Raw genomic sequence first — 12,763 nt, 5'->3', positions numbered from 1 at the left:
ATTTTACAGTTGTTTTACATGCATTGTCTCATTCTCCCTTTGAGTCCTTAGCTTCATGTTCTTTGTTTCATATTTCTCTTAAATTGTATTTTTTGTTGTTGTTGGCTTGTGGATGTCATCAGTCAGAGTTGTTTGCAATCCATGTGCATCAGACTCTTTATAATTCCAAATTTGTCCTGATTTACCCTGACAGGTCTTTTCATTCAAAGACACTGACAGCTAGGGAAAGAGAAAGATCCTTCTCACCAATTTATTTGCCAGCCATTTCTCACCTTTATTACTGCTCTGATCTTGATTGTTTGTTATGTAATGTTAGGGCCCTCAAGTGTTATGTGGCTCATACTAACTCATTTTGAGGTAGTAGGAATCAATTGTTCATTCATTGGAATCCTTCTATGTCCCATGATTTATCTCCCTTTACTCTAATGCATTGGCTTCGTAAATTGATTCACATAGCCTATAATGGATTATCGTTACAGGAAAAGAATCTTTTGCTTGTCATTTCTCACCAAATTTGTTGTATCTCTTTGTCATTAGCTGCCCGGTTGAAGTGCTCTGTGGAAGAGTTTGCACTGGCTGGTATGTGGACTACTCTTCATGCTTTCCTATGTCATTACTTATATGATCTAGCAGTTTCCTATTCTTGGGGTTTTTGACTACCCGCTGGAACTATTTTGACCACATTTGTTAAATTTTAACCAGGGGTGAGCATTTCCTCAATCATATACATTTTTTTTCAGGGTCCCTTTATTTTTCACTGGATCCCACCATGTGGTGAGTATGCATTTGCTTTTCAGTTCTGCACTAGCAACCACTTTCACTAAAATTACTACAGGTTGCAACAGGCTCTATTGAAATGGGGTGTTCTATAAGATCATCTAGGTGGATGCCAAATGGTATTACCTTATTATTATGGACTGCCACTCATGGACTAACATGAGTAAAGCTAAAGGTGATCCTGCCTGTCCCTGCTGATCTTCAGGTTGAATAAATCGGGGTCAATTTGCTTTTAAAAATGTAGGGAATTTGGTTCATCTATTGCACAGTTTCCAGAGCACTGTTCCTCAGGGCTCCCCAACATGTATACCTCCCCCCCTCCCCAACTCTGTTAGTGGAGCTCGGGAGTCCTTACCACCCCCAGTTTCCAGTCACTGGGGTTGCAGATGGAGGCTTTTCCTCCAGAGTGTTTGAGTGTGTTAATCCACTCTTAGAGAAGAGGGCGAAGTTGGGGTTCCTCCTACTTGGGTCCCTGGATGTTTTTTCCCAGATGTCAGTAGGTGAAGCACCAACCTCTAGGGGAGCCTACTCGTAATTCTGGTTCAAATTTGACACAAAGCTATCTGGTTGGAGGAGTGCATGGCCCTTCTCTTTGATCAATGTCAGTTTTGTATGTTGTATGAGCAGGGGTCCCATCCTAGGTCCTTGGTTGAGCACAGATTCCACATCATCTCTATACTTCCAAGGGCAAGCGTAATACTCCTTGTCCACTTGGTTGGGGAGTGAGGATGAATGTTCACTTTCTCAATGTGGAATTCTAGCTATAGTGTCAGCGGAGGTAAGTATGTTTTGAAAGTTAACATTTTCCTCAACTGAAAATGTATTTCCAATAATACTTGCCTCTGCTGACACTCTCCTGCCCTACCTCCCCACTAAAACCTGGTTTATGTCTTGAGAAAGTGATTACATTATCTGAATCAAGTGCTTATATACAGTATCTAGATAGAGAGTGCATTGAAGTTGGTGGAGAATTTTGCAAATTAGAATTTGCCAAGAGTATTTGAGTGGGGGTATAAAAGACTGGAGCAAGCATTTTCAATGCTTAGATGGGTAAAGATTGGAATCCCTGGAGATCAAGCAATAGCTATAGTGTTAGCGGAGGTAAGTATTATTGGAAATACATTTTGAGTTTAGGAAAATGTTAATTTTGCTGCTTGCCATAGGTTGATAAGCCTTATCAAATTTTGCACGTGGAAGATGTGAAATGAAATGATTTTTTATAGATTCTATATATACATTTTAAAATAACTAAAAATTATAAATTACTATATCAGTACCATAGAATTCCACTATAATGTATCAAGCTTAGTAACTAAGCTGTATTTGGGTCTAAACAAAATATGAAATTTCAAGCTCACTAAAGTCTGACCTTACTATTTGGAATCTAGCATGAAAAGAAAGAGTTTGCCACATGAATTCTTCAAAGAGGCTGAGAAAGCCATTAGGAGGATATTCTGAGCTTCAATTGGTTATTCACTTGTCATATACAGAAGTAGGTGTGCATAAGTGTTTTGAAAAATGGAAAGAGGTGGGCAGGGCTCACTGTGTTTGATTCAGTAAATATAGCAATATCTCAGCAAATAGAAATGATAGGAGGTCTTATTTTATATTCTAGCTTGTCAATATCAGTAAGTTGAGTTCCTAATTTCTAAGAAAATATAGACTTTGTATTTGGATATCACAAACGTTTAATTTGAACCAATGCTGCATTCAACATACCATGTGACACACAAAAATCTATGTTTATCTGTGTTTTTTTTATATTTGCTTTGAAATTATGAATTATCTAATGGATAATACAAAAATTCGAATTGTAATCTACAATTTGATATCAAACTTATTGACATAAATTCATAAAATAGGAGTTGAATAAAATTTTGAATGCGAGTCAACAAACGAAATGACATGGCCTTTGACCCCTGACCTGTGTCGATAGGGTTAAATGAGATACTTATGCTTTACTTAACTTCGTTTTTAGTGCATTCCTTCTTCAGCAGAGATTGTACTGCACGTAATACATGTGGATACTACTATATTGTCAAGGAGTAACTTAAAACCTGTAGTTGTTCAGGAACAATGGTAATGAAAGGTATATCAAGAGATCTGTTTTAATTAAATTATTATAATTACATTTTCTTGTGTTGAGGTAATTGGAATGTCAAAAGAAAAAGTGCCAAGTATTTTTTGATAATCATAAATAAATTTTTACAGTGGATTAATGTATTATTAATGTTAACATAAATCAGCTGCATTGGAACATTGTTGGATTTCTAAGAACTTATGAAGAAAGTAAAGACAAATGTATAACAATATATCAATCACCCTATCTGATATTCCTAGAGCCAGTGAAACCTTTCACCAATTACCATGGCTTATCTGGCTGGCTGGGAAATGACAGATACAGGAGTGTTTGAGACACTATTTTTCTTATTCAGTTGCATGAACAACAGCTGTTATGGTGTGAACTAGATTAACTGGCAAAGTCTAAATCTTAGCAGTTCTTATATACTATGAAAGTAGCACATGTTGAGTTACATAACATTACAAGTGTTTTCTACACCATTTGTAACTTGTAAAGCAACAAACTTTTATCTAGTGTTATTACTTACATATCAAACTATACAACTTCATGCAGTTTTGTAAGCATTATCTGTTGCCCCTAATTAGTAGTACATTTGATGTGGACTTTTCAAAATATCATTAGATAGACTAATAAATGTTTTTTTTTTAAATGGAGAATTCACTTGGTTATTGATGTATTGTATAACTTCATGAAGGATTTAAATTTTGGACATTTGATTTCTCTTAGTGACAATAAATTGTAAAAACAAAAAATGGCAATAACTAAATAGAAGAAATTAATTAAATGGCTTTAGACTTTAATTTTTTAGTAAGAGGGTTTTTTTTGGGTTTTTAACTCAGTTAGAAGGTGAAAGGTAGTTTTTGCTCCTTTTATATATACCTAATTCATAAAAATTCCAATTATTGAATAACTTACTGTTTTTTTCTGTTCAACTAGAGACCTCTGTCTTTTGATATCATGATACAAGCAACTGGTCAGGAGTCTCTCTCAGATATTTCGATTTACACTCCTACAATTCATTTTCAGAGGAGTAAGTATATATTCTAGCTATCGTTGAAAGATATGTAACAAAGTTTTTATCATTGTGTTCTTCATGATAAAAAAAACAAAAACCTTTCTTTAATAGTGCTTAAATTTTAAAAATGTGTCAATAAACTATTGTATATTTGTTTCATTTAATAGTCTTTAGACATTGAAATGTTTTAGAGGGTAAACAGTAGTAATTTAATCCTATGCATACAGATAGGGTCAAAATGTGGATGTCACCACCTTTTACAGAGTTGCATTCAAAACTTAATTAATTTTATTTCCAATTTAGCATGAAAACATAGTTTAAAATTCAAATTTTAATATTGTATTAATTTCAATTGTTCCCATGACACTTCTCTGAATTGCCAATTTTAGATTATCTTTCTTCCCATGAAGTCCAAATTGTACTGTACTCTGAGCTAAAATGTGAACTTGTAACATCTAGGCATGTTGATGTAATGAGATATATGTAATATATTGAAATCCACTGGTATATTTCCTCTTAGCACATTCTAATTTCAGAAAGTGTGAATAATTCTCTTATATTTTCTATTGGATTATCTGTAACTGATAGAAAGAGAAGATTTTAACTTACTGACTATATAAGGCTATCTCTCTTTGACAATAGTGTTTGAATTATTCAGCATACAGATTCATTGTTAAAATGATTGAGAACACATTGTCTAAGTAACGGAATTATTTTAACTTACTTATCACTTAAATAGAAAGCTAGTTAAATTATAATATTTATAGGGTATTGTTTTCTTTATATTTGCTATTTTTTATGTCTTAAGCTTCATGTTTTAAATAAATATAAATTATGTAAGATACGAAAACTGGAGTTAACTTTCATTGAGACTTCGACAGCAAAAAGGTACGAGACCTACATAAAAATACTAATTTCTAGTTTTTACGTATATTTTATTATTTATTTTTATAAAAATAACTACAATAAAAAAATTAGAAACTCATTAGGTTAGGTAAGAAACTTAAATGAAAAAAATTAAATTTCTAAAGATTTCTGTGCTCTTACCAGGTGATTTTGGTTTTTTAAGGTTGTTTACTAGATAGACATAGTTCAAATAGTAAGAAAACAATAAAATTATATGAAAGCCGATGTGAACCTTTTAGGAGCCTAAGGCTGTTTAGGATAAATAATTGTGATAGTTGAATGGATATCTTGTGTCAGTTTTTCAGAATGTTCTTGATTATGTTGCATACTGTTGCCTGGGACAGATGGATGGCTTTTGTCACTTACCTTTGTGTTCATGGATTTTCACCCATTATGAGATGCTGCTCTTTGCTTACCACAGCTGAAGTGATTTGTTGCAGGTCTCTAGCTGAATGGTCTTGAATCCCCAAGTTGATCCATATTCCTTTATTTTCCAGTGTCATTAAGTACAAAGAATATCCTCATCTTGAAAATTCTAAATCCTTGATCTGAACATATCTTTAAGATATGAGTGTATGATATTTTTTATTGGAAAAGGCTGTTGTATACCTTTCCCGAAAGTGAGGAATTTTCAGTGGCATCACATCACCTACGAATACCAACCAATTTTATTATGTAGTTCTGACACATTCTGTTCCACTTCAACTTTTTATAAGCTGTGTTTGATGCTGATTTGCGTATTCAAAATTATTTTAATATAATGTATTCTACCCTGTTTTTGTACAAGAAATTATAATTTATTGAAAACAAAATGTATTTGTTAGATAACAATTGATTCCAATCAAAAATATTGTTAGACAATAATGTTACCTAGCCTGACCTGACACCATTTTGAAAGGTCAGGTTTCAAGTCACTGATAAATCTTTATTTATGTGCCAGGTGTGTTTCTAGCTAGAAATGGTATCTGTTGCAGTGACAAAATATAGTTGTAAACGAAATATGTTAACAAAAATCAATCATGTTGAAATTACATGGATATGTAAAATGTAATTTTGTGATGAACTATAAAAATAAATAAATTGTAAGGTGAAAGGGAGAATTTTTGAAGTTTTTCAAAAAATATTAACAACAGAATATTAGAAATTTCATGACTTAAAAAATGGTAGAAATATTAAGTCAAATAATATGACTTTTTTAACCCCAAACTAGATACTATTCAGTAAATTTGTCTTAAATTTGATGCAATTTAGTTATGTATTTTCAATATGAGAAGGAAAAAGTTAAGGGATATCAATAACCCCCTCCTTTCCCAGTCTAGAAAGAGTTAAAAAAAGAATTTGAATATTGCTAAACATTTATTTATGTTTTTCAAATAACTGTGCAGAAGTGCGAGAGTTGTGGTTTTACTCTTTAACTTCTTTTTTTCACTTTTCCTTGATTTTAAGATTCTTAACCATTTTTTTCAGGTTAAATAATGTATCCATTTTACTTACAGAGACCAAGTAAGACAACTGATGTAGTTCTTCTTAGCTTGAATTGTCACCATTTTTAGTCTCTTTACAACATATACAGGGCCTAAATTAAGCATCAGTAATAGTCTGATTTATGGGTTTGATTCTCCATGATGGACACAGCAGATAGCCTGATATGGCTTTGCTGTGAAACAAATGATAACAATGAATGACTGAGAAAATTAAGTTGTCAGACATTTTGTTAAGCATTAAAATTGCATTGCAAAAACACATTTTTTTTCAATTTTTAAAATGCCATTTTTATTTTTTTATTTTACAGCTAACTTGTTATTTTAAGAAGCCTTAGTCAGTGTTGTATTACCAGTTCCTTTTTTTTTTCATTCCTTGTACTTAGGAATTCAGGTACTAATTTTACACCAAGAAGTATGTAGATCTCCTATAAATAGATTGCCAGGATGTGCATTATATTGTCTTCATTATAAAGAGCAGCACACACACAAACACGGAGCACTGGTATGGAAAAAAACAACACAAGCAAGAGTTATGCAAATAACTTGAGTCTTGTTAATTTCAGTTATAAGCTTCAGTAGATACCAATGAAAAAGTTAACTCCTCATAGGCACATAAACTTGTCTAGAATATTTTTTATCAGTATCTAAGTTGTTCTGTCTATCAAATGTCATGAGGCCATGACATACTTCTCTATCTATTTGTGTGTATATGTGTGCATGAACTACTCTTTCATTATGGTTATTTCTATTAAGATTGACCTAATTCTTTTATCTTGAAATACTGAATAAAAATACAGTTCATCTATGAAGTAAGAATTAAAGATTTAATAACTCTTGTTTACAAAATCTATTCAGTATACCCATTCTTAGCAGAGGTAGACTCTTCATAGTATTCATATGAATAATGAAATAATTAGTAATATCTTGTTTCATTGCAAAATATAAAACTCGTTAAGAATAAAGTACATTTACTAAGAGTAATCTTAATGAATTATGAAATTAAAATCTTTCAGTGTATTTGAACAGCATTAAATAAATGGGAAAAGAGGAAGAAAACATTTCTAGGTTGTATTGAAAATGAAAATTACTATATAAAGGAAATTCAAAAGTATACGTTAAAGAGAAAAAAAACATCACTTCAGAATTTGTAATGATAGCAGCAATAATACTGTGTTTAACATTATAACTGTATAACTAGTTAGTCATAGGAGGGTCATTGTTCATTTTTAAATATATTATTATTTGAAAAATGAATCATGTAGTTGTAAACTGAAAGAAGCCCTGATGTACAATGTACATCATTGCAACATGTTCTTTAAGAAAATCTATGATCTAATTGCTGTAGTTGACAGCATTTTGAATACCTGTGTCAAAAATGTTAAAAAGGCAGTGTTCTGTCCTTATAGTGACTTAAACCTTAACTCATACATTGAGATTATTTTTATTAATTAACTATTATAATTGATCACTAAGAATTTTATTACTGCTCTTTATTCTCCAACATCTTAAGTATCCTAGATAATCTCTTTTTTTTTTATGACAAGGAAATATCTCTAGACACTTCCCGCTTTATTGAAGGGATGTGACAAATTATCACATAGTTGGGTAAATGAATTAATTGGAGATACTGATCTCCAATATGGAAAAATTTAAAAAGTAAATTCTTAAATATTCAAAATAGGCATGTTCCATATAGAAAATAAAGGGTGGCTGAAAGGAAAAAAAAAACAGGTTGGCTCACAAAGGGTATAAAGGATAAGATTAAAGAAAAGCATTATACGTATAAGTAGTTTAAATTGACTGCATTGATGAGAGATTTGAAGAATTATAGAAGATCAAGAGAGCTGGTCAAATGGGAAATTAGGAAATCAAAAATGTTTATGAAAAAAGGTTGGCTGAAAATATAAAAATAAATAGTAAGGATTTCTTCAATTACATTAAGGGTAAGCAAAATATTAGGATGAAAGTACTACATTTGAGAGATGAAACCAGAAGACTAGTATCTGATGATTGTGGATGGTTGGATTATTAAATCCTACTTTTTCTTCAGTTTTTCATAAAGAAGATTTAACTATCTCATTACAGATTTTATAACATTTTAGAGTTATTTTCAAACTTTAATCAAACAACTTTATTATCAGTGTATGCCAATAAAAGTGGCATTGAAATGTAGTTCATAATTCAAATTTTAATGTTATATATGTAATTGATGTAAATCAAAAAGAGCAATGATCCTAAGACTGAGCCCCGAGGTACCCCACGTGACATTAATCTAGTTTGACTGAACTCCATTTGTAACAACCCTCTGCTTCTTTCCATCCAGCTACTCTTCTATCTTTGTCAAATGCTTTCTGAAAATCCAGATACACCAAATCTACACCCTTACCCTCATTTAAATAAGCAGTAATTATTTAACTAATGTCAAAAGATTTGTAAAACAAGATTTTCCCTTATTGAAACCATGTTGACTATCCAATAAAATTTTAAACTTTGTTAAATGACTTTGCAAAGCATCTTTTATCAGACTTTCCAAAAGTTTTCCCACAACTTATGTAAGATTAATAGGCCTATAATTACTGGTACACTTTTTTATTACCTCCCTTGAAAAGAGGAGTGACATTAGCTAACTTCTAATCATTTGGCACCTGCCTACTATTCAAGGACTTGCAGAAAATGATGTCAAGTGGCTCACATATCCAGTCTTTAACCTCCTTCAAAATCATCGGGGAAATATTATATGGCCCAGGAGCCTTATCATTTTTTAAACTTCCCAATTTTTTTTTAACCAGCTCAGAATTAATGCAGTCATATTGTCCGACCCTGCCCCCTCTATCAACTTTTCAAGATGAGAAGTATTGCCTAAATCTTCACTAGTAAAAACTGAAGAAAAATCAGAATTTAATAACCCAGCCATTTCACAGTCATTAGATACTAGCCTTCCTTTATTATCCTTCAAGGGTCTTATCCCCATCCTAACAGTTTGTTTACCCATAGTGTACTTAAAGAAATCCTTACTGTTAATATTTACATTTTCAGCCAACCTTTTTCATACATTCTTTTTGATGTCTTAGTTTCCTTTTTGACCAACTTTCTTCATCTTCTAAATCTCCTAGCCTACTAGTCAATTTACATTTCTTAAACTTGTGATGGTTTTCTTTAATTTTATCTCTTATACTCTTTGTGAGCCAAGCTAGTTTTTATCTTGCAGCCACCCTTTTCTTTCTACAAGAAATATATTTATCATGAATATTTAAAAATGTATCCTTAATAATTTTCCACATTTGATTAGTGTCTCCAAATAACTCAGCTGTCCAGTTTACAACAGATAGTTCTTGTCGCATCCCTTCAAAACTTGCTTTTTTGAAATTTGCAACCCAAAAAAAAGAAGAGTTAGAAGGATCTGATTGAGGTGTTTAAGGTTGTTAAGGGAATATATGGTGTTGGTATATCATCTTTTTTCATATTTAATGATGAGAATGGTATGAATAGGGGATGCAGATATAAATTTTGGCAGGTTAGGAACAATGTTCCTTCTAATTTTTTCAATCCATGTGTAGAATGAGTTTTTTCATATGCATCAGTATCAAAACAATATGTGGATATGTGCTACCAGTATTTTTTATTTTTGGGGGTGGGGGGTATTTTTAGACCATCGACCTTATTGGATCATTAGGCAGCTTTGCAGTGCTATCAGTTGGTTATTTGGGCTTCAGGCCTATCAACTATCAGGGTCATTAAGGCCGTCAATGTGTTGAGACTCCTCACCATTACTAAGGATGTGTACGGCTGGAACAATGAAGTGTGCAACAATTGATTGTTTTTTGTGTGGCTATGCAGCTTAGAGGGAAAAATGGTCAGGAGTCATCTTCAGTTATAATTGCTTTATTTTTCTAACAGGGTGATTGACCTTTGGATTGGATTGCTTTCAGATATGGTAGATGCAATTAATTTAAGGGAGTTTATGGAAAGGTTTGACAAATACTTGAATGATAAGGATTTGCTTTGAGTGTTTTATTTTTATTTTAGCATTTAGTATAGTAGATGAAATGATCTAAATGGATTAACAGATCCTTCATTGTCCTTAAATTATATGTATGCCAAATAGAAACTTTTCTTTAGCCTTGTGCCAATTTCTTTTGTGATATATTTAGTAAAGCTGAGGGGTTGGTTGGTTTGTAATTTTTTGTCTTATAACTCGCATATTTGAAGTAATGTCTTGGACTGTGATTTTATTATTAATATTTGAATTTTATGATTATCAATGTATATATATATATAACACATTCTCCTTTGCTTTCACTCATAATTTCTTAGAATTACTCTGCATATTTTATAAAACAGCAGGTTTTATAAATGTACACAGTTTAGGATTGTACCTCATATCATTATTACCAGTATATAGGCCTCGAATATGTTTAACCAAATGACATGAGCAAAAAATATATTTTTTAGGGTGTTATAAAGCTGCCACAGTGCCCTTGCCAATTGATGTTATTGCTGTGCTAAAAGAAGAGATGACTTTATCACAAGTTAAGAATACATTAGAAGATAAAATTTGTGATCAGCTTATGTTGTTCAAGGATTGTCTACAGAGTTTTATTGAGGTAGGGGAATATTCAATTTTACATTTCCTTTCTAATATTTACTGAAAAATAGAAGGACCTAATGGTACTTATGCTTTATATGTAACCTTTTGGCTTGAAGAATTTATTGATCAGTAGCTAAGTTTTCAGTTGTTTTTGTTTTTCTTTTTTGGACAAAGTCTCATTCTTTGCTGACTGATTTTGAGTTCTCTTATTATCCTATTGTCCTTTACAGAAATATCAATAACATTATATGTTCTTTCTGTCTGCATTGGAAGCTTGGCCTTGGTAGCTCATCAAACTGTTTGCAGAAATTATGCCACTGTTAAGAAAATGGAATAGAGATACAGGATATACTGTAATATGACTTAGTACTTCTGGTAAAGCACACAGAAGCAGTACTTTCTAAAACATACTTGCCTCCACTGACACTATAGCTATTTCTCAATCACCAGGAATTCCACTCTTTGCCCATCTAAGCATTGAAATTGCTTGCTCCAGTCTTTTATACCCCACTTGAATGCCCTTGGCAAATTCTAATTTGCAAAATTCTCAACCAACTTCAATGCACCCTCTATCTAGGTACTGTATATAAGCACCTCATTCACATAATGTAATCACTTTTTTGAGCCAAATCATTCGGCATGGGTTTCTATAAACAGGAGAGTTGTGATTATTCACAATTTACATTGTGACTTTGAACGTGGTTGGTGTTACTATGGCTATATTTTCCTTTATATTCGTAAATTACTTTAAGAACAACAAAAAAAAATTTACAAATGAGTATGAATTCCCAACTTAATGTTTCTACTATGGAGGCCAACCAGACCTCTTCTCTTCCACCTCTACTATATGGTGTTTGTCAACGGCCAGGGAAGGGGTCATTCTCAGTCAAAGCTGTTTGTGATATGATCTGTTGTGAGATGGAGACATATATGCGGACCAAGGTTGTCTCTCCGGGGGGTTCTGAGGCGGCTTTTGCAAATGACCTGGGACCACCTGGGGAGAATTTAGATTCACTTTTCTGGCTCCTTCTTTTACTAGGTCGGCCTCAACAGAGGATCATCTTGATCAGTCACATCCAACCCCTTTTCTTCAGTTGTTCTCTCAGGTTTGTGAGGTTTTGGGAGTCTCTCCTATTGCATTTGATTCTACTCCTTGTTGGCAGAGAGGACAGCAAGAGGCTACTTCTTCTTCCTCCTGATATTGCTGTTCATGCTGGGTGATTTGCCACTCACTTATGCAATGGGATTGTTTTCTCTGATTTGTCTTACTCTCTCGACTGTCCTGAGGTATTTATCTTCAATCCAACTTTTGTTGGAAGCCTATCAACATTCCCTTCAGCAAGTTGAGGAGTAGTTGGGGATTTTGCTGATGTCTAACTCAGTCAGATTGTCTTCTTCAGTTCTTTATCTGGCTGGTTTGTTGTTGCTATTTATTGTGTAGAGACACTTTTGTTAGAAAGTGTTCTTTTACCATCTTCTGCCCTCAAGGAGTTACTGGAAGCTCCTTTTCTCCATGTTGTTTACCAGAGTTCCAGAGACATTAGAATCATGAATTGATTCAGCACTTTTACATTCTTCTTTATCGTCATTGGCTTCTCACCTTTCTGGCACTAATTTTGGAGTGTTGGCTCATACTATTTTCTGACCCTCTCCTTTGATTCCAAAGTCTATTGGTTCCCATAATAGAGTCTGTCTGTTCCCAGGCCCTGAGACAGTTGTTTGTCAAAAGGGCAGTAGAGAGGGTCAACCCCGTTTCTCATGATATAAAAGACTTTTTGGTTTAAATATTAGTGATTATTTTATATTTGTGAGTGAATATTTTATTATTTTTAACTTTCTTATAATAAGAGTTAAAAGCAGACGATTGTAGAAGGTTTTGTTAATAACTAATTGATGTCAAGAATATAGAA

At 32.7% G+C, this 12,763-nt stretch overlaps 1 protein-coding gene across 1 annotated transcript in view; it reads left to right on the top strand.

The window, feature by feature from the left end:
* LOC106471208 (ufm1-specific protease 2-like) overlaps window positions 1–12,763 on the top strand; it is a 48,594-nt gene that overhangs the window by 8,406 nt on the left and 27,425 nt on the right. The window contains exons 3-4 of the mRNA XM_013931798.2: window positions 3,797–3,890; window positions 10,718–10,869. Coding sequence (XP_013787252.1) covers window positions 3,797–3,890; window positions 10,718–10,869 — 246 coding nt within the window. The remainder of the gene's footprint in view (window positions 1–3,796; window positions 3,891–10,717; window positions 10,870–12,763) is intronic.

The sequence above is a fragment of the Limulus polyphemus genome, unplaced genomic scaffold (assembly GCF_000517525.1).
Source record: "Limulus polyphemus unplaced genomic scaffold, Limulus_polyphemus-2.1.2 Scaffold4472, whole genome shotgun sequence".
NCBI classification, from domain to species: Eukaryota; Metazoa; Arthropoda; class Merostomata; order Xiphosura; family Limulidae; genus Limulus; species Limulus polyphemus.
This window is presented reverse-complemented; position numbering and strand designations above follow the sequence as displayed.